Here is a 24,008-nt window from a genome sequence, read left to right on the forward strand (position 1 = left end):
TGCACACTTGGGTAGAAAAGGTGAGGAATGCTCCCTTCCCCAGAGGGGAGTATATGGAGTGCATTCTGGCAAGGAAACCAGAAATCAACTTGCTTTTATCTTAACTTTTAAAAAATTTGGCCAGGCAATTCTGTGTTTATACTTTTATGATTACCTAGAAAAAAATGATTGTTCATTTGTTGTTAGAACAAGAAACAGCCATGTGTTTCAAATCTCCCTTATAAGAGCCTGTATTCTCTAAGTAACTGAGTCTATGTACAGACTAAATTTAAGAACCTGATCAAATAAAAGGGTTGATTAAAATTACATAATCAGGCACTGCATGTTTGCAAGCACATATCATAATTTTACCCACATAATGTGTGCTATGTCATCTGGGTTATGGCCTGAGTTACTGGAAATACTCTGTACCTGCATTTCCCTCCCTTCAGAGCGCAAACCCCATTTCAGAACTATTACTGAAGATCAAATTGATGTCAGCCAGGAAACTGTAATTTCCTGTCACTTGGCCCTGAATTACTACATTGAGTTTTCAGGCAATAAACAAATTTAACCGAAAGATGCTAGCTTTTTTTTTTCCTACTTATCATTAGTGCCTAAAAATATGAATGTTTTATAATGTTCCATCTCCATTACACACAGAGTTATTGGCTCAGAATGATATTCAGCCTTCCTTGCATCCTTTTTTTCTTGAACTAATCAAGTCCAAACTTCCTGTTGAAAACCAGGGTATATTCTTTTAAATGCGGGCTGCAGAGCCAATTTATCTGATAAAGGCAAAGAACCTACCATTTCCCTGTGGCAGAAAAGAAGCAGAATATCTATGTTGCAAGGAACATAATGTTTTCTCCTGCTGTTTTTATTTCTCCTGTGTATCACAAGTGGGAAAGATGGAATTTTACAAGATCTTCATTTGTGAAGCAGAAAACAGTTTTTAAAAACATACCCTTTTGAATACTTTGAAAATCTTGTTTTGTCTTACATAACTGGGTTGCAGTTTTCTGAAAGCTAAGCTCAATATTGTGTTGGATTAGTGTTGACTTTCTGGTTGCTAGGTTTTCTTTTATGCCTCAGAAAGGAATAAATCACGTGGGGGGGCATTTATGAGGTAGGCAGTGTGGCACCATGATTCTTTTAAATTGTGTGCATCTGAATCAGTTAGAGCATAAAGATTTCCTGGGGTTGACTGGATGGATTCAAACTCCTTGGCTGAAGTGGTAAGCTAGAAACTCAGCTTAGAGAGGGCTGGAGATTGGGAAAAGATTTATGCCTTTTCCCCTCCTGAGTTTAGCACAATCTTTGACACATAGGAGGCTCTGGGAAAAAGTTATTAAGGAAGGGCCCACCTTCTCATTGTGAGGGGCTTGCTTGAACTACTAATACTGTGGTCGATTTGCGTATGTTCTGAGAAGGTCAGTGTGGTGCCTGGTGCCAGGGGTTGTCAATAGAGGTCTGTGGACAGTTTTCTCTTTTTGTTAGCTATAAATTGCAGGACATTTATCATCCTTCCTCTCCCCCACAGCAATAAATGTGAGCAATACTCTCAGCTAAGGAGACAATCAAAAGATGTCCCCCAAACATTGCTAAGTGCCATATATGAGGACAGCTTGCCTCTGCAGGAAAATCACATGCTATAGTCCAGTAATTGGTTTGGTCGATTTACCTACTAAAAGTAGGTAAATTTCATTTCATTGTGAACTATTTTAGGTGCTAAGCAAAATGAGCAATAATAATTAACTTCTGTGTGTTCAATATCTAGCTTTGTCACACCTTACTTAATATTTTGCTTCAGGGTATCTTTGAAGAAATGGACTATTATATCTTTACTAAAAGCTCCCTTTGTAATTGCCTAGACCTTATTTACATATTCGCTCTAGGAAAGAAAAACCCCATTCTATCCTGACTTAGGGGTTTATCTGTACTTTCTTTCCTACAATTTGTAGGCTTTTACCATATTTCTGTTATTTTGTATTGCTTCACATGCTTTAAAACATAAGCAAAATAGTTTGTTCTTCTGCAGCTTCCTTATTTGATGCAATATTCCATTATTAAGGTGTTTATGCAGATATATGAACTTTAATTCATTCATTGTAGTGCTATAAAATGTGATATACAAGATATATGCCACAATTTACTCATCTAAATTTCTGATGAATATTTATAATTTCTACCTATATCAAGGAGGCTATAATTATTTTCATGCATATTTTTTAGTGATCAATTTATTACTAGGAAATCCATGGATGCATCAGATATTCTGTTGAAATTCAACTTTATTAGAATTTGTCAAATAACTCACTAAAGTGCTTGTACCAATTACAAAGCTACTTGAAGCCTATGAAAGTTTAGTAGTATTCCATCTTTCTTTCAACACTTTCTATTGACCATGTTTAAACATTATTAGTTTCTTAAAATTTTTTGTAATTCCTGTTACTCTTTTTCAGCTGCTTATTTACCATCCATATTTTTCCTCATGTGAATCGCCTAACTATATTATTTTGCTCCTTTTTTCTACTGATTCATCATGTTTGCTTTTGTAAAAGCTGTTTTCAGCATATAACAGGTTATATATATATTTGAGTCTGTATGTGTGTTTATGTGCAAACTTTTATGTTTTTATATGCTGACCCTGTTGTATTGATGGCTATCATCAATTTTATAACCTTTTTTTACTATAGTGTGTATTTTTATGTCTTTTTAAAGAAAAACATTTATATTACCTTGTTTTTTTCCAAGTCTTATTTTTATTCGTAAGCAGTAAGTTCCATTTGCATTTTAAAGTTGTCAGGCCTTATGAATTGTGTCTCAGTAGTGTCTATGTGAGTGTGTTTCTGATTCTAAATAATTATTTTATTATAATCTACATGTCTTTCTCTTTGGCCAGTACTGTGTTACTCTAAATATCATTGCTGTATATACATTTTGATGTTTATGAATCCATACATTTTTCATAATTGTCTTAGCTGTTATTAGCTTCATATACACACACATATACATATATACATGTTTTCTGAGTTGAGACTGGGTCTTACTATGTGGTTGAGGCTGGACTTGAACTCACTACATAATCCAGGCTGGCCTCAAACTTACAGAAATCCTCCTGCCTCAGACTCCTGAGTGCTGGGTTTACAGGCATGCACCACCATGCCTAGGCTAAAATTATATGTTAAGATTTGGATTAGAATTTAATTGAACTTATGGCATAACTGTAAGAAAATCAACACCTTTATAATATTAAATGAATACTCCTCCTCATCATATGATGTTACACATCTTCATTTATATACCGTAGGTGCTATTTATGTCTTTGAAATAAAAAGACCTTTATCTCTACATTTATTATTAAAACTATCATATTCTGTTTCCCTTTCTACTGAGATTTGTTTTAAAATTACATTTTCTTCCACCGTTTTTTGTTGTTGTTGTTGTTATTGCTGATTTAAAGATATATTTTTTGGAGTTCAGCATAAAATAACTTTATTTATTTGAAATAATTTGCTTATTCTTGAACCCCTCATATAATCAGTAATATTGAATACAAATAATGTTTTATACTTTTCTTATTCTTGTATTTCTTATTAATTTTTAGTTAAGAATTTTTTTCTTACCATAACAATAAGCATCTGTAGTATAATAACTGGTAGTAAATAGTAATATCGGCATCTTCAATTTATTCTGACTTTAAGGCCTTATTTCATACATGTAGTACATTTGTGATTCTACTATATTTGTTAATAGTATTTGTAGTAATTCTTGAGTTTTGAAATTTCATGTAAATGATAATAATCTTTGTTTTTAACTGGCCTGATTTCATTTTAAAAATTTAAGCAGCTTTATTTATCTGCTATTCTCCTAATATTGTTAGAATGGTACAATACATTATTACATGTAACGACTGATCTTATATACAGGTGTAGGAGGGGGAAATTCTGATCCTATGGTTATTTTTTGCTAGAAAGGCCTCTTAGCTCTTTCCCTATGAGCTTTGATCCATGCCTTTGCACTTTATATTTCCTGACTTACACACAAATAAATAAAGCAGCAATTCACTATAAAAATTGAAAGAATAAATTATGAACATTTCATCTCTAATAAAAAAATCCCTACAGAAAAGTATAATCATTTTTCTTGGTTTATATTTGCCCTACACAATATTTCTATTCATTTAGGGAATTGGTCCTATATAAATCATATCTTGATCATTTTTATGTCTCCCTCTTCTTCCTCTCTTTCCCTGTCTCCAGAAATGTCTAATGATTTCCAGATCTTGAATTTGTTGCTTAGTCAACAGCCTGGTCACAGAGATTGTTGATTCTTTCACATTCTTTTAACTAGAATAAAGAAAACAGAGCCTGGAGGAAAATATATGAAATGAAATAAACTTTTTTATTGTAAACTTGAAAAGGTCACAAAGCTTGAGTTAGGACACAGTTTTCATGATGATTGAAAGTCCCAGTGTGGTATTGAGCTTTATGTTGCTCCATTATAGGAACAGGGACACCTGACCACAATCATCCCCTCTACCAATAAAAAGCAATGAGCTACAGCTATGTAACAGTAAGGCATACAAGTCTTCCAGGTTGAATGTTGAAATAAAGAGAAAAGAAGAAATAAATGAGTAGAGTGCATGATTCCACTTATGTGAAGTTTCAATAATAGGGAAGATAAATATATGTTGATAAAACTCAGAGTAGTGGTCACTTTTATGGCTATGATGTATGATGATATTTGAAGAAACTTTCTGGAGTTTAAAAAAATAACATAGATGGTCTATAACTCAATCTATGAGTAAATCAGACAAAAATTTTTTGCACTTTAGTATATGCACATGGCATCTCAAAAAAGAATATGAGCAAAATAATGAATAAGTTCAGAAGGGACCCAAGGCCTTTCTAAACTATCAATGTATTTTCAGTAGAATGAAACAATTACATTTGGCACCTTTTCAGCTTCATAGGAATTAGTGATTTATGTGTGCACATTACTAGTATGTTAAGATATTAGGGAATAACTGATGAATTTTAGTGAGGCAGAATGACTAAATTTATTTTTTAGAGGTAACTTCGGAAAGAGTACGATGGACAGGTTGGATCCTTCTAGAAGGCTGTCCTTGGTGCTTTTCTTAACCTACATAACTTCTGTGAGGACTTTCTCTTCAGACTGATGACTACCACATCTAAGTCCTTATTCAAAATGTCTCTCTTTTTAAAAACTTCTAAGTGGAATTAATTACTTTTATATCACAGGATACAAATGTGGGTAATATTATTGTTTTGTTTAATTTTCACATCATATAAGTTTTATCATCCCTATAAATTATGAAAGAAATTTCAATGCAAAACCTGCATAATGTTTACTCCAATAAAACACACCTTTACCTAGACCAGTGCCCTTCGCTACTACATTTCTGCTATTTTTCCCTTCTTTTTCTCTTTTCTTCTCTCTCTCTGCCTTCTTCCTTTTGTGTAGTTTTTATTTTTTCCTTTCCTTTCCTTCTTTTTCTTTTTTCCTGTTCTTCACTCACTAGAGTCTTCTCTTATTTTTGCAGTATTATGGTTTGAACCCAGGGCCTTCAAATAGAACTACACCACTAGCCATTTTTGATTGCTTTTTTGCTTTTAGTTTCTATTTTTTGAGACAAGGTCTCACTAAGTTGCTTAATTGCCCTCAAATTTTCAGTCCACCTGTCTCAGCCTCACAGGCCACACCACCATGTCTGGCTCACTTATATACCTTGTGGGTGAGGTGAGGAAGAGAGAAGAGGAACTTGGGTATTATTATAAAGTGGCTTATTTGTTATAGGCCTGTGGGACTCCTATGGTTATTGGTCTGAGATATCAGAATATTGAACTCCTCCTAAACTCACCCTTTGACCTGGGTAGTGGCCTCTCCTGGAGTTAAACATTCCAGATCTTCCCCAGCTTCTCCTCCCCAGTAGTACCTACAACTTCCCCTAGCAGGAGGCTTGTTAGCTTGCAAATTATTCTTTTGATCAGAATTTCTTTTACTAAATGAATTTAGCAAAACGTTCTTACTAAAACCTCTATATTTTATCCCTGAGATTTTCATGTCTTTGATCTACGATCAGACAAGCCACAATTTACTTCTTAAATATGTTACTGTACTCCGTGGCCATAGGCCAGCTCACCTTGCCATAGGTACTGGGTCTGTATATCTTCCAGACTGTGGAGGATAACCCTTACTCTGCTGCATGGCACTCTCTCCAAGACTGACTGGGTAGTAGTGTATAACTCAATCACTCAATAAAGTGAGCTTCAAAAATCTTTTCAAAATCTCACTTGAAAAATATCTTTTTATCCTTACTACGAGTGAGAATCCTGAGTGAGTCTGAACAGTGTGGAAATATATTTTTTCTTTTTCTTTTTCTGCCATACGGGGAATTAAAACCAAAGCCTTCATACTGAGCTATATCCCAGTCCCTTCTGATTTTTAAATTTGAAGACAGGGCCTCCCTAAGTCACAAAGTTGCTCAGGCTGGACTCGAACTTTCCATCTTCCCATCAGCCTCCTAGAGTATTGGAATCATATGTATGTCCCACTATACCCAGCTCTAAGAGTCCTTTAAGATGTAGAAACAAAATAACTCTACTTACTCTTAAAGTAGTGGGATTTTACTATCAGTCTCAACCACCGCATCATATTAAATAGGAGTGACAGAGAATTAATATAACATATTATGAATGGCTTTCATATGAACAACTCTTCAACATCTTCATGTGCATAATTATGCACTTTCTATCTGCTTTGCAGTTTTATATAACTCTTTTCCACAAAAAGAATAAGTCATGGGCCGGGGCTTTAGCTCAGCGGTTCTGTGGCCTGCCTTGCAAGCGCAAGGACCCGAGTTCAATCCCTGGTACCAAAAAAAAAAAAAAAAAAAAAAAAGTCATACTTGATTTAAAATGAACTAAATGCATTGAAATTAATATTTATGTGCATAATCCATTTATTAATTCTACATGAATTGCCTTTTATCATCGGTGTTCACTCAGTGGTGTTCTTAGGCTTTGATGTTGATAAAGTTGAAAAGAGCATGCTGCTCCTTGTCACTGCATATCACTCCCCACTGAACTGTAGGCTTTCTGAGGACAAAGGCTGGGGTTTTAAATTTGACTATTTTGGACCTGCACTGTGCCGAGCATAGGGTAATAAGTACCCTATGTCTTCTGTATGTCCTTTTGCACTGAGGGATGGTATTACATAAGGTGGGTAAACTTGAATAAGCTAGAGCCCTGATGATTTGGAAATAAGAAATGTAAAGATCATGGTCGATATTTTCTAGTATGTCACTACTTACTGCTTTAGAGTACGGAAGGTATATGGGAGTTAGGATATAAATGCATCTTTGTGAGATGTGATAGCCTCTGTTATTGGAAAGTGTGATATTTTGCTCAGGAAAACTCCTTGCCATAATCAGATAGTTAATCCACAAATTTAAAAAGGAGTAGTGCTCACCCATAGCAAGGTTTATCAAACTTAGGGACTTTTTGTTATTACTTAATGGAGAGGTTATTCATGGGAATGCTAAAAACATGGATGTATCAATGTTTTCTTAATTATATTTTTCATGAAGCATATTATACATTCAGAACACTGTACAAAACATAACAATCTAGTTTAGTGTATTGTTGCAAAGCTAACATGCATGTAATACCCATTCAAGTTAAAAAGTGGAAGATAAATAGGATTCCATTCAATTTTCAGTCAAAACATATTCCCCCACCTCTTTTAGAAAAATAATGACTACCCTTGCTTCTAATATCATAGATTAGTTTTGCCAGCTTTTTGGAACTTCATTGCAGTATTATTCATCTGTGTTGGGCTTCTTTACAATCTTATTATTTGTGAGATTAAGACATTCTGGGATTATGTTTATAGTTTATTAATTTTATCTATAGTTATCGGTTGCATAAATATACCATAAATCATTTATCTATTCTGATGTAGATGAAATTTTATGTTGTTTTCATTTTTTTAAATCTCATTGAGTTTATTGGTACTTTTTAAGTGTACAGTACACTACATCATCAGGATCTTGTACCTTTACATGATAGATCTTGGTTCTTATTTTTCTCCGTACCCCTGCCCTCCCTTTACCCCCTCCACTCTTCCCTATTTACAAAATCTTTGTTTCCATTTTGTCCTTTACTTATATTTTTCTTTTCCCTTATTTCCTTTCCCCTACCCTTTCCATTTCTGCTACACCATTAGCCCCTTTCTTCCTATTTCACATTGTCAGTTATACAATTTGGATCTTATTTACATTTTTAGTTTTTCACATAAGAGAAAGTATTCAGTATTTACACGTGTGTCTTATTTATTTCAATTAAGAGTACAGCCTCGATATGCATCTATTTTCTTATGAATGACTCCAGTTTCTCATTTTTAAGCTATTCTGAAAGAATATTTTTTTGTGTATGCCTTGATATACATATGCATGTATTTTTTAAGACTACGTGCCTGCGAGTATTATTGGTGTGTAAGTATGCAAATATTTAACCTTAGTATCAAACATTAACTTTCTTGGGGGGGGTTGGTACTGGGGCTCGAACTCGGGTTCTTGCGCTTGTGAGGCAGGCGGCGGAGACACTGAGCTAAATCCCCGGCCCCTCAAACATTGACTTTTTGTCTAAAATAGTTGTATCTGTTTACACTTTGACCAGCAATGCTCTTGTTGTTTCATTTCTTTGCCAACAGTTGGTTTTGTTATTCTTTTTATTCATTAGGGTAGAAGAGAATTTAGATCTAATGTGGTTTTATTTAACATTGTCCTAATACTGATGAGAATGCCCAATTTTCCGTATGTTTATTGGTTGGTCCTCTTGTTTAAGCTAAAGTATTTTATTTTTAAATAATCTGAGAGTGACCTTCATATCACTTAGGCATTTTCCCAGAAGTTTACTATTCTGTCACATGCAGATCTATGATTCTCTGGAGATTGATTATTGGTGTGAAGTGGTTTAACTGTTCATCCAAATAACCCAGCATTCATAGAGAAGACTTTCCCTATGGCTTGGCAATTCTACTTTGGTTAAAAATCAAGTTGGGGAGATTTTTATGTTCTGTGGGCTTGTCTACCATTACACTTAGTTATATGCCATTTTTTGCTGTTGTTGATTTTAAATATGGCTTAACATTTGGTAGAGCATATAGCTTCAATTTTTTATTCTCTACCAGTGTTTTGTACTAGCTTGGTCTTTGATACACACACACACACACACACACACACACACACACACACAGGTAAACAATAATGTAAATAAATGCTATTAAATGTTTTATATATATTACATTTTAGAAACCTTTTCTCAAGTTATTAAAGGAAACTTGAGAGTTTGATTGGCGTTGCAGTAAATCTATAAATATTTAGGTATGAGTTATGATTTCTGAAGTATAGGGTCTTCTAACTTGTGAATACTCCTCTATTTTCTTTTGATGTTGTTTTACTGTTTCATCATAAAGTTATTACCAACTTTTGTTGGATTTATTCCAGGGTATTTGCTATTTTTAATGTTACTATAAATTGTGTTCTTGTAAATTTGCATTTTCTAAATGTTTGTAGCTGTTATAGGGAAAAGCGAAGGATTCTTTATATATTGTCTTTGTATCCAGTAAACTTGCTGAGCTTATTAAGTCCGGTCATTTATCTTTGGATTCTTTTATATCTTCTGTGTAGATCACCATAACATTTGCACATAGTAAATTTTATGCATTCCTTTCTACTGCTTGCGTGCTTCCAGCCATCTCTCTCCTTTCCTTTCCCTGCTCTCATATTTTCTTGCCTCAATGCATGACTAGGACATGAAATGCAATGTGCAATAGAATTAATGGTCAGCTAGTTAGTATTCACGTATTGTAGGGGATCAAATGGAAACTTTTTACTTTTCAGCAGTATGCATGATGTTTTCTTTTTTTGTGAATACACTACTTCAGATAAGGAAATATTATGGAAATATCCTCTTCTATTCCTCATTTGCCAAGAAGTTTTTTGGTCATAAGTCAATGTACAATTTATCAAATTATATTTCCACACCATTTGAGACGAGCGTATCATTTTTCTTTCTTATTGCATTAATGTGGTGAATTACATAGATTTATTTTCAAATCATAAATCAACCTTTTATTCCTGGAGTAAAATCAACTTGGAATTGATTTATTATTCATTTTTATATTGCTGGATTTATATTGCTAATGTTTGCTTAGGATTTTTGCATCTCTATCAACCAGTGAGATAAGTCTGTAATCTTGTAATATTTGCAGTATTTAGTAAGTATTCTTTATTTTTAAAAAAATCTTTTACATTTTCTTATTCAATATGGTTCTATCATGAGTTAGCTATCTTAAGTAATGATGTCACTTATATGGTCATGTACCCTTAAATCACACATCTCAGGCTCAGGTACGGACTCTGTCAACTCTGCCTTTTAAACCATGTTTTGGTTTAGTCACTCTTTAGTCCTGTCAGCTCCTCTGCTAGTTGAGGATATAATTGTCTCTTTCTTCACTTGCTTGAGTAATTCTTATTAGGTTTCTCTACCACATGTTTAAATCTTTCTGATTTTCTCTATTGCAGTTAAGATGAAATTTAAATTCACGATTCCATTTATGCTGCATGCCTTCTTAAAAGTTGTCAGTGGCTCTTCCTTGGATTTCTTTCATCTCCTCAAATTGGCCGTGTTCTCTCTTATGTCAAGCCTCTTGTCCGTGTTGTTTACTGTGGTGGTAACATTCACAACTGTGCATAAGCTAAAATATCCCTACGGCAGAACAGAGCAATTGAAGAAGAGACGAGGGTTGGCAAATGGATACCAGACATGAAATAGCATATGGGGATGTGTTAACAGCAATTTGGAAGCTGGTGTTTCAGAGACTAGCTGTCTACTTTATCATTTATTTTATGCTGGCTTGGCATGTGTTGTGGGGATGTAGTAGCGAGTTCTTACATGGAACAATTCATGGTTGACCCTTGTGTTTATGGTTTTTGAGCAAAGGGCAACCTCGTTTGAAGAAAGTAACCAGGGAGTTGAAGGATTTCTGAAGAACGGCTAACTTGGATAGAGTGATACTTGAACTATCATATACAAGAGAAATTAAACATATTTTGTGTACTTTGATGTCTACAAAGATTATGAATAATGACAAGTTGACAGAAGTATAGTGTTGCAGACTTTGTCTTCACATTTGGAAGTTCTAAAAACTAGCACTGCCTCAATCTGAGAAGGACAGCTCTTTGAGACAATGTTTCCCTCCCTCTGTTTTCCATATCCAGGCTGTGGTTGGTCAGTAATAGAAAAAGAATATACACCCAGGCACTAATTCTAAAGTATGGTCTCTGTGGAAGGAATGTAAAAATCAGCAGTTGGGAAGCTCCTGCCTGAGTCTAGTGTGCAGACAGGTTTGCAGGGTCCTGCAGGAGAGGGAGCTTTCAAGTCCTCTGTGGTTTCCTGCATCACAAGTGTCAAGATGAGAAGGGAGGGCTGGGGATGGAGCTCAGTGGTTCCGCTGCCTGCCTCACAAGTTCAAGGTCCCAAGCTCAAATTGCAGTACAACAACAACAACAACAACAACAACAACAGCAACAACAAGAGATGGGAAAAATACAGATAGCTAAGCCTGATCTCTTTTCTATATTAAGAGACTTGAGGATATGCATCAGGAATCTATATGTTTAAGATTATTTTTCTTAGGTGATTTCATTTTCCACCTGGGTTTGGAGATCGCTGAATTAGATAATCCTTTTAAGGAGAAGCCTTGTATACTTATAGATGATGCAAATGTAATCTAGCAAGGCATCTACTTAACTTATTATTATTTATTTATTTTTTTGGTGGTACCGGGGATTGAACTCAGGTCCTTGCGCTTGCAAGGCAGGCCACCGAACCGCTGAGCTAAATCCCCGGCCCTACTTAACTTATTTATAATATCCCTATTTAAAAAGTACACGATATGAGTTGAAAAGAGAAAATCTAGGACTAAGAATGGGCTTTGGAATCAAAATGATCAGAATTCTGAATTTAATTCTATTAGTAATTATGTACTAGATTTGCAAAAATGTATTCATCTGAATATTCTTTTCTTAAAACAAATGATGTTAGTGAATAGAGCAATAGAATCCATACCTTTGATGGGTGTATATGTGAATGCCCTGTTTTTTTTTTTTTCTCATTGAGTTTATTGGTACATTTTTAGGTATACAGTACAGTTACATTCATCATTGGGATCTTGTACCTTTACACGACAGGTCTTGGTTCTCATTTTTTCCCCTTGTCCCTGCTCTCCCTTTACCCTTCCTCCCTCCCCATTTACAAACACTTCATTTCCATTTTTTCATTTTCTCATACTTTTTTCTTTTCCCTTATTCCCCTTCCCCTACCCTTCCCACTTTCCCTACACCTTTAGCCTCTTTCTTCCTATTTCACATTGTCCATTATATCATTAGGATCTTATGTACTATTATATTTTGCATTCTACTTTAATGTGCAGTGGATCCTTGTTTTGGTTATATATAGAATTACTATTTTGAATCCCATATGGTAAAATATAATTTATTCAATTGTCATTTTAAATTCATGTCTAAAGTTTGTGTCTAATTTGAAAATCCAGACAAGAATTTATTTCATTAATTGTGCTATCTCGTGCGATGGGTTTAACTGTGTATTTATTTTTTGTTTTACTCACAGGTCTACAGGAACTCTGTAAAATTTTTCTATTAAAATGGGAAATTGTGAAGAAAGAAAAAGATAGCAGTTGGACTTGCAATTTCTGGATGAAAATTTCACTTGTGAGAAGTCAGCATTTAAAAACGATATGCTAATTTGGCAGGTCCTGGGAGTAAATTGCAGCCTTTATTTTTTTCGTTCAATCAATGGATTTTTTAATTATTCCTTGGAGTCGATGAAGTTCAGAGACAGTGTGTGGTGGGCAGTGTGGTATGTCAGTGTTTTCCTGTGACTGCATCGTGGATTAGTTTGCTGCTTTTTTGAAGAGATTGCATTTTGAAGGGCAGGACCCTAATGTGATGGATTTATCTTCAGAAATGAATAGACATGGGAAGAATCCAGTGAGTCACAAACTAGAAGACCAGAAGAAGGTAATGCAAATAAGTTTCCTTATGCTTAGTCCTTTTTGCCAACGCCTAAAGAGGGTTTTAGTATATGTCCTGACGAAGCAAGCACTTAAAGAGGGTTTTATAATTGAAAAATGAATGTGCTTTATGATAAAATATGAAGCTGTTTCACAGAAATTATTCTTGCTATGTAGCCACGTGTTGTTATGGGTCTAGGTTTTATTACTATTTGGCGATTTTGTTTCTAGAATCTTCTGATTTATCCATCCAAAGGATTGGCAAAAATTATCACACTGTGTTCTATCACTTTTGAATTGTACTTGGGACCTTCTGGCCTGACCCACCATGAGGGCTTCTCTGAGATCAAGAGGAGGCACGAGTCACTATCACCTCTGAAGTTTTGGATTATGTTAGAGCTCTCTTAAAAGAAGCACATTTTCCTTACCACCAGAAGAAGGCATAGGTGGCATTTAAAATTCTCCAGTGCCACTGGTGCCTATCGGCTCTGCCTTCTAACTTTTACAGCTGAACTGGAAAGTGAGGCAGTTGTGAGCTTTGGTTTGATTCTTCATGTGCAATGTCAAAGGAACCAATAGAAAATATCAAGAAAAGAGTGTGCAAACATATTTGAAAAAGTGAATTTCAAGAGCTTCAGAATAAGTAGCTAGGAATTGAATGCTGAGGTTTGTACTTAAAATCCCCATTTTCCTACCTTTTTAGAAACCTTTACTACTAAACCACTGCACTGTAGTGAGAGCTATCTAGAGAGCACTTATCAGAAGGTTAAGAGATGGTGCCTGGGAGAGAAAACCTCACGCTAATGAAATATATTATTTGTGAGATCAAATCGGCTAGTACAGAAAAGTATGGGGACACAGTGAGTAAGGCACAAAAGCAGAGAATAGGGAGACCTCAAGAGGAAACTTTTAGGTAGTCCTGGGTCAAGCGGCATGATCAAGGTTTATTTTTATGTCTGTTCTAGAGATTTTGTTTACTATTTACTTTTAACATCTTCTAAGACATAAGCTCCGTTATAGTTTTAAGAGTAAGAAATTTAAAAGAGGATATGCTGATTCAATAATTTATTAATTTTGTTTGGCTGTTTTGGTCAATGCTATGTAAAGGAGGCTTTGCTACTAATAGAGGCAGAAATAGATGCATAATTTATGCCCATTGTGGTTCACCCATCGTTTCCTACAGTATAAGTAAATCTCAGAAAATACTGACTACTGTAAAATCCAAGGTGCCTGTGACACTTTTCACTTCAATGTGGATATAAATTTCTACATATTTCTGCACAAACAAGTTCGTTACTGAGAATGTTTGGTGTTATGAGTGGCTAGCTTTTAATTTTTCTTTTTCGCTGCCAGTAAGGCACTAACTCAAAAGAGATGGTGAGGTAAATTTCAATTTAAAAGCACACTCTGCCATTTCTTAACTGTTGGAGAGGAATTTAATCATTCTTCTCTCTATTTTTTTTAAAATATCCTTTACTCTGGTGATAATTTGCCTACTCTCTTGCTCAAGTGAAGAGGAAAGTAGCCGAGCAGGCAAACAATATTTGAAAGGTAAAATTTGGTTAGAAATCTTGCTTTCCTGTCAGGAAAGACAAGTATTGCAGGTGCTAACTTTTCACTTCCTGAATAAGACATATTTTCTGCCAACACAAAAGGAATTGCAAGTTGATGAATGAAATGGATTCTTAGAGTAATTCCCCAAATCTTGGCGTGGAAACTTACATAATGCTGTATAATATTACATAGTTTCACAATGGCTAATTCACAAAGGATACTTACTTCATTAAGGCTATACTAACAGTAATAGAGTTTAGAAAAATCATGGAGAGTTGTAATTCTAGGAGAAAATTAAAAATACCAGTTTAATGTTATGCGGTAAGAGTGTTTCCCTTACACTGTAGCCACACCATCTAGTTGGTGGAGAGATGGAGGAGGAATGACTTTCAGGGAACAGTACCAAGCATGGGAATGGGTTTATAATGGCCTCTTGGACACCTCCTTGATGTGGATTTCCCAGAGCAGCATTGGTATATAACATCTGCAAGTAAGCCAGAAACTCACATACTCACCAACACACACACACACATGCACACACACGCACACACACCTGGAAGAAGGGGAGATACAGTTAAAATTTGTCAAGTGTTATAAAGATCATCTCATCTCAGTGATATTTTTGTGATTATAAATTAAGGGAAAAAATGAAATATAACATCATACATCTTTGTAAACAAAGGTCTGGCCTAAGACTTGATACCACATAATTTCTAGTGGAGATAAAGAAATTATTCCTGTACTTACTTTGAGTATTCTTGGTCCATCATGATGAATTAATTTAACAAGCACAGTAGCTACATTGGAAAAATATCCTAATTGATGCCTTCATCCAGTGGGGCTGGTATGGATGAAAAATGTGTCTATTTTCATTGTGTTGGGCACATATTGGACATCACCACAAGACTCATTGAACTAGATTGGATACAGGCACCTCTTCTAACCCCTACAAAATAGATAGTCTTTTTGAGTCTACAAAATTTTTGAGGGTTTTGATTTTAATTTCAAAATGTGTGGATTTGTGCATATGATGCTCTACTTAATTCTAAATAGAAATTCTCAGTATCCTGAGTATTTAGGTTTGTATGTATTCTATTGAATTGAGTAGCTGAATGTTAGGGAAAAGTTCATTGATGGACATGTACTTATCCAAGGAACATGTTTATTTCTTCCAATTTATTAATAAAGTATCCTTCTGCAGAGATAAAACATGCTTTTATCTCCTTAGAAGTCGGTCCAAAAAAAAAAAGTATTTATCAGTCAAGAACATTCTTATAAAATTGCAGCATTCAAAAGTGTGTGATTTTTGTTTTGTTTTAAGGAATACTTTATCAGCATATTAAATATGAACAGAGAAAAAGTACCTGAAAGTTATAAGGTGTCATCCATAGGTCCTGTCTAAAGTGTTCTTCATTATGGATAAATGAGAGATATGGTTTATTTACCTTATTAGTAGTTAAATAAGAATACTTCTCAGTATTGTATAGAAGTTGAATAATTCTTCTAAGAGTCTCAAGTTGGATTAATGTAGGGCTAGGTGAAATTCAATTGCGTTTTTGATTCCAGTGATTTTTATCAGTGGAACTTTAGTTCATATTGACTCTTAATTCTGCTCTTGCCAATTAGCTCTAGGAATGTTCCAGATGGAAAAACTGTCAGGTCATCTGAAACCTACTGAATGCCCATAATATGGTGTTTTATTTTGATGACTTTATCCTTTTAACCTTGTTTGCTTGTTGATGCCAGGCCTGTTGCTATAGTGTTCTCCATTAATTTTTATTGTGGGATTCTTTCTGCAAAACCCTGGAAATAGCAGAAGCCCAATAGATACAAATGTCACTGTCATAAATTAGTTGTGACCTTGAACTGAAAAACAGATCTTAGTAGATTTTATTTTCAGTCAAATTGCTGCAGTTTGCAATTGAGACAGTCTTAGGACACTGTTTTATTGCTCCAGGATACCTTATATATGAAATGAAAGTATTTTTCATATACAACAACTTACTAGACTGTATTAAAAAGGCAGCAGGATGTACAATTCAAAATCATTGTGATGAATTGCAATAAATAATCAGTGACCTGTTGGAAGTATTCTTTTGGTCTGTCCTTAAACCAAAAAGGATGTGGAATATGGATGCAAATATTCAAGATAGAGGTATTTGCTTTTATGGGACTGTTCAAGATTAAAACCATCTCAATTTTAACTTCCTAAAATCAAGTCATTTGCATATTATTTTTACTCTGTAAAAAGCTCAAGATAAATGCATCGTATCTTTCTAAAAGATGGCAGCTACTTCAGAAGTGATATGTAGTGGTGAGTGTGGTGAATAAGAATTTTTCAGATATGAAGAGTCATATAAATTGAGGAATTATTATATTAAATTTTAGAAGGGGTAAATGCTGATTTCGAGATAGCTGATAATGTTAAGGGCTGCCACTGTGATACACTGGGCTTAAAATAGAGTGTAAGCAGTTGGTTAGAGAAACTATAATCCTCAAGTGTCAATGAATGGCTTCATTAACATCTATTCATATAGAGTCATCTTGTTCTTTCTCTTTCAGTTAACATCAAATAGAAATGGGAGCCAAGCTCACATACTTACATATGATTGTTAGGCTACTCTAATCATTTTAATTAAGAACTTACTGAATTATGATTGTCAGTGCTTTACAGAAAAAAACTATCAACTTAAAGGTAGCCTAATTCTTATTTTATTGTCTGTATTTTTTAGTGTGTTGATTTTCTAAACCTTAGACTGTTGCATTTTCTTGCAGTGACAGTAAAATAGTACTATATAAGGTCAAGAGTGTACTGGGATTATTCTCAAAGGTGTTGTGGACTACTCAAAATTATTTATGTTGAAAAATGACTGAAGATATATCTTCACAAAATATGAAGATAAGTAACTAAAAAATTGATTAGTGAGGATAAATTCCATCTTCCATTCTTTGATATTCTTGAAGATGCATTCTTAAAATGGTGATTAATTTTTATAAATCTTCCTGACTTCTTTTCTGTGAAATATATTAAAGGGATCATGATAGACAATGAGTTTTCTGATGTAAAACCACAGCATTTATTAATAATCCAATCCCAAAACACAGCTGCTAAACTGAATAGACTGTAATGGAAATTTCAACAAAATTGATTATTCAATTACTGACTGCTTAGACTTTTAACTTTTGAAAAAACTTTCTACAATGCTATTATACATATATGAAATCTGTCTCTCAGCCACCTCACCTGGAGTTCTTCAAGGATGCATTAGGTAAACTGAGATGTTTTCTCACTAGAAGTGAGTCTAGTAACTCTTTTCTCAGAGCAGAATAAGATTGCACCTCCTTAAATCCCTCCCATCACATAGTATAGGGAGTTTGAAACATTTATATGATCACTTGCTCCTGGCAGCACACTTTGTTATATAAACAGATTTGGAAAAGCAGAAAGGGCTGGAGACAATACACTCAAATGATATATAAGCCTGTTTCATTGTCATATCCCTCTGTTCTAAACTATTCTACGTACTTATTTCCCCTGTTTGATGGACTTGAAATATCAATAAATGTAGTGACCTTATATCTGCAGCCAGACAAGCAAATAGGATGCAAATACAAGATACTTAAGATCTATATCTTTAGGAGATACTGCAGGCACAATTACATGTAAATTTTTGAGTGTTGTTCATTATGATCTTGATGAAAATAGTCACAATAATGATTAATAACATATAAAGTCTAATAAGTTATAATTCCTATTTCTTCTTAAATCCCTTCTGTTTATATTCACACAGGAGTTCTAGCTATTACAATTTCATAAAACAATAGCTAGACTGAGTTTTTTCTACCAAAATACATTGAAAACATGTATATATTCTATCAATATAGAAAATGTGGAATAAAACAATGCACCACGTTTTAATTCCTCTATACAGACATTATTAAATTTTTACATCTAGTATACATATACATAACATTTGAAAGAAATTATTGTGATTATTCTGTGTCCTAGTTTGATTGAACAATCACATTCTTGTCAAATTCTCTTTTAGATTGTATTTTTAAAGGAGCTGGAAATATTCTGTCTGACCATAAATATGTATTAACTTATTAACCAATTGTTTAAAGACAGTCATTCAACAAAATTCAGTTCTCTTTTTTGAGGTTCGTGAGGTGACTCTAACCAGGTGGGGCAATCCCAAAAAGCTGACTGGGAGATATCCAAATAAGTAAGAACCCACGAATGCACACAACTGTATCATGGAAGAATTTGAGTGTCAAGATTAGAAAAATAGACTTCTCATTTCCAAAGGACAAACATTGGAGGCTAATCAGAAAATCAGAACATGATTTGGCAGTAGCATGGAGAGGGAGAACAGGACGAATGATGTAAGCCAAACAGAAGAGAGACAAGTTGGGAGGGGGTTGTCATGCCCTGCTTTGTTTCTAAGGACAGCATGCTGTTTGGTGAAGAGCAAGACCAGCTGGCTTCTCCAACAGAACTTTTGGGAGTTTTCTTTTTTTTTCTTTTATTGAGTTTATTGATACATTTTAGGTACACAGTACAATTACATTCATTATTGGGATCTTGTATTTACATGACATTCTTTTAGATTGTATTTTTAAAGGAGCTGGAAATATTCTGTCTGACCATAAATATGTATTAACTTATTAACCAATTGTTTAAAGACAGTCATTCAACAAAATTCAGTTCTCTTTTTTGAGGTTCGTGAGGTGACTCTAACCAGGTGGGGCAATCCCAAAAAGCTGACTGGGAGATATCCAAATAAGTAAGAACCCACGAATGCACACAACTGTATCATGGAAGAATTTGAGTGTCAAGATTAGAAAAATAGACTTCTCATTTCCAAAGGACAAACATTGGAGGCTAATCAGAAAATCAGAACATGATTTGGCAGTAGCATGGAGAGGGAGAACAGGACGAATGATGTAAGCCAAACAGAAGAGAGACAAGTTGGGAGGGGGTTGTCATGCCCTGCTTTGTTTCTAAGGACAGCATGCTGTTTGGTGAAGAGCAAGACCAGCTGGCTTCTCCAACAGAACTTTTGGGAGTTTTCTTTTTTTTTCTTTTATTGAGTTTATTGATACATTTTAGGTACACAGTACAATTACATTCATTATTGGGATCTTGTACCTTTACATGACAGGACTTGTGACTCATTTTTTAACAGAAACTTGGAGAAAATATCTCCAAGACTGATCTACAGACACTATGCAAAGGCTGGGATTAGAATTACTTAGAATAAAACATTTGATTTGCCACCCATGCAGCAGACATAAGGAATTTCATTTTGTAAACAAATTTGGAAGAATAAAAGTGAAAAGGTATAGTAGCAAGCCTTCAAAAACTTTTTTCTATAGAATGCAGTCTAAGGACAATCACCATTAACTAGAAGCTGATAGGAAATACAATCTCAGGCCACACTTTAAACTTATTTAATCAGAATGTGCATTAGAGATGCCCAAGTGTTTCTTATGAGCAGAAATATCTGAAAAACACTGCACTAGAGACCATTTTTGAGGGCTCCTGAGTAGGAAGAAGCTTTATTTAACCACTACTGTGATGTGTTTTAGAAGGTGCCCAGATATTCTGTCTTCTCAGTTCTGCCTTCTTTCCTGACTCCTACTTGCAATATTTCCAGGAATCATCAGCCTACTTGTACTTGGATTATTGTTCTGATATCTGCTCTGGAGAAGCCTCAATTAAGACATTCTATACCTAGAATTCTAATATCCATATAATATATTTGTATCAGTTGGCTGTGTTGGGCTCTTTTAGCATAGCTGTCTGGAATTTAAACTCCTGAAAAATTCTTTCTTTCCTTTTAGCCTTTCTTATTTTATTCTTAGATATTCTAAATAGATGCCCAGACTGATAATAATATAAGCATTTGTTCAGAATAGCTGACTCTGGCTTTTAAGCAGGTAACTGACAGGTGACGACACATGTGACAACTGTTGCCACCTCCTCTGCCCTCCCATTACTGGTGACCTCTGGTGCTAACACCATCTCAGACAGTGAATGAATAGCACTTCCTCCATCTCCTACCTTAACCCTATTGGTTAAAAAGCAAATAATATATAATTACTTGAAACACTTGTTGAATCAGATGTCAGATATTTGAGTGGAGCAGGCTAGAGGTAAAAAATCCTCTGGTTCATTCTTCTTTTCTTCTATGGTTTCCTTCTGAAGAAGCTGTATCTATACATAACAGCAGCTAAATTGGATTGAAGAACTAGTATTTAAAAAAGAGTATGTGTATGGATGCCCCAAAGTGTCTTCAGAGTGGATTATTTTTTTCTGACAAGCTATGTTTCCCTGTCCATCTTCATCCATACAGCTAACTTGGTTAGCATTTTCACATCTTCTCAATGAAATGGTCAACTCAGTTTTGAGAAATGAGAAAAACCTACATTTGGTTTTATTGCTGTACATCTCTGTTTTTTGTTTTGTTTTGTTTTGTTTTGTTTGGTACTGGGGATCGAACTCTGGTCCTTGTGCTTGCGAAGCAGCAGCCAGAACCACTGAGGTAAATCCCCAGCCCTGTTGCCTTATAGCTCTGCAGGTGCGAGGTTGAGGATTCACATCTGGTGATAGCCGTCTTGTTGGAAGAATCCTGAGATAGCAAAGGACCTCATGGTAGCAGGAAAGGAAGCATCCATGTGTTATTCTTGTGTCACTTTTGGCCTCTCTCTTTCATAAATCACTGATATTCAATCATGCGAACTAATTGCTCTCTGTAATCCTCATCCCCTCCCAATGGCCCTACCTCTAAATACCATAATGGAATTAAGTCACTATCCTTTTCATACCTGATAATGGAGTTTAAATTTCAACACATGAATCCTTCATATGCATATATTCAAACCACATCCAGACCATGGCATTGTACATTGTTGGAATAAATGCTTTTCAGGAGAGATTCCCAAAATGTTTAAAAATGAGTCCACATTTGGGAAACCGCAGTACTTCGTTGACATAACACCTGGATTGATTCTGTTGCACGTGTTATGCTTGGAAACTTAAACTTGAAGTGCCAGTCTGTCTTATTATGGAGCACTGATTTTATAAAATTATATTAGGGAGCTCCATTTAATTTTTAGGAAAATATCAGGAGCACGAGTTAAATTTGCAGTTGATGGCTTACACAAAGAGATGCTGTTGTCATTCCACACAGGTAGAGCCATGCTCAGTCTTAGCTTCTTACTTGTGCCAACCTGTCAGCTATAGATAACCAGCAAAGGCTTGGCTGCCTGGTCACTGAGCGCTGCCAGTGACACATGTGAATACATGCATGTGTGTGAGCCACCTTGCTTTCCCGGAGTGTGGCAGGATGTTCTTTTTGGATGGTGTTCATATTTAGTATTTGCTCTCTATGGTGGAAGTAAATGAGAAGTGCGCCTGTCACAGAGGTGAGAGAGTTAGCCATTTCAGGACATATCCTTATCATTTCCGAGGGAATATTTAAAAGTAAAGGAAAGTGACAAGTGCCCAGCTTTGACCCTGATTTACAGTGTTCTTGATTTGTCTAATGTGAAATAAAGGTGAGAATTGGAGTCTATATAAATGGCCCATTTGAGTTTCTATTTTAATCAACGTTTTTCAGCGGAGCTGCAGTTGCAAGCATCACGTTTTCCCTGACTTTGGTGTTATCATAAATGCTCATAGCTGTAGATTACTCTTCAGTTCTCAGACAAGAGTGCCTGCCTCATAAGAACGTAGCAGAAATATGTAGATGCTTCATCAGATTTTGCTGCTGAACGCTAATTTTTTATTCTTCATTAAAATTAGATGTTCTTTAAACTCTTACCAACTGCTTGATTAAACAACATTGTTAGGTATGATAGAGTAGTTTTACTTCATACTCGCTTAAGAAGGCCTTTGTCTTTTAGCAATTGCTGGTACTGGTAAATTGTAATGCTTGGAAATGAAATAAACATGTTGTATGTAAATGCTATATATTTCTAATTAACACTGGGAAAGGATTTAGGGTAACACTTTTAAAACAATGTTAACTTAATAATTAATATCTTAGTCTGCATTGCGCCATAAATTATATTTATGCAGTTATGAATTAATGAAATGATTCAAGAGTCCCACTTTATTTTGAGGTAAAATTACAAAATAATGTTAAGTAAAAATGTACCATCTGATTTCTTTAGCAATTGACATTTTACAAAGTTCTTTCATTCCCATCATCAAGAACTAAATTAATGGCCCAATTAAATATGACACTAAAAGTGTTCATAGGTATAGACATGATCCTTTAATATACATGGTACATCCAGCTGTTTCACTCATCTTCCAAAAAGTCTTTAAAGACTTTGTAGTTCACTTAGAGTGCAATCTATACTTCTTGATATGGCCCAGAGGATGCTGCATAATCTCCATCCTTTCTCCCTTCAATCTTGGCTCCTGCCCTTGTCTCTCATGTGTCCCCCTCCAGTCTTATTGGCAATGAATTCCTAAATTCTTTGAACAGAGTAAGTGCTATCTCACCTGAAAGCCTTTGCATTGACTGTTCTTCCTGCCTGAAGCACTCTTTGCTTTACTTCTTGCATGCATGTCTTCTTGTTATTATCCACACACCTGATATTAATGCAATTTCCTAAAAGAAAAGTGCTGTTTTAAGTTCCATTATTATGTTCCCTAAAATTCCCATTCATTGTCTTTTTAACAACCATTTTTGTTTGTTGCATTATTCATATATCCTTTACTTGTTTGCAGTCAGAGATGCTGCTTGTCTGGGGAATCCTTGTGTGGGATACTTACACATATGTTATATACACATGAACTGTTGTATTGAACCAAGACAATACTCCTCTGTAGGCCCATAAACTATCACTTATTTAATACACTTGAGCACTTGTCAAATTGGAGTGAATTTTTTTATAAAGAGCTAAGCAAAAAACTTTAAAAATTAAAAGTTAGTCTTATTCCAAAGCAACTTAAATGATTATACCATAAAATAAGAAAATAGGACAACTTTGTCCAGGTTTTTCAGATTAGAGCAAATGCTTATGGGTCTTACATGTCTGTACATACCACTGAGTCTTTATTTCTACCTAAGAAGAAAGAGCAGAGCTTTCAAAGCATGATCACTGATGCAGCCTTCCTTCATTTTCCACAGACTCAGGAGCCTTCCAGGTCTCACAAGCGAGACAAATCATGGGTTTAAAAGTTTACACTTCCCATCACAAATTAACTACTTGTTTATGTATTTATTCATGGTATTTTGATGGCTAGAATTTAGACTTGTTTTGTAGTGACAGGTACAGTTATTTCTGTGATGTTTGGACTCTCAATGTCTATATAGGGTATCATCAAAAAT

General features: G+C 34.9%; 1 protein-coding gene across 1 annotated transcript in view; it reads left to right on the forward strand.

The window, feature by feature from the left end:
• The window catches only part of Nav3 (neuron navigator 3), a 772,995-nt gene that overhangs the window by 206,319 nt on the left and 542,668 nt on the right, over window positions 1–24,008 (forward strand). Inside the window, exon 2 of the mRNA XM_019209835.2 lies at window positions 12,702–13,111. Within this exon, the coding sequence (XP_019065380.1) occupies window positions 13,040–13,111 (72 nt within the window). The 5' untranslated portion in view covers window positions 12,702–13,039. The remainder of the gene's footprint in view (window positions 1–12,701; window positions 13,112–24,008) is intronic.

The sequence above is a fragment of the Fukomys damarensis genome, unplaced genomic scaffold (assembly GCF_012274545.1).
Source record: "Fukomys damarensis isolate Sample0158 unplaced genomic scaffold, DMR_v1.0_HiC HiC_scaffold_15, whole genome shotgun sequence".
Lineage (NCBI taxonomy): Eukaryota > Metazoa > Chordata > Mammalia > Rodentia > Bathyergidae > Fukomys > Fukomys damarensis.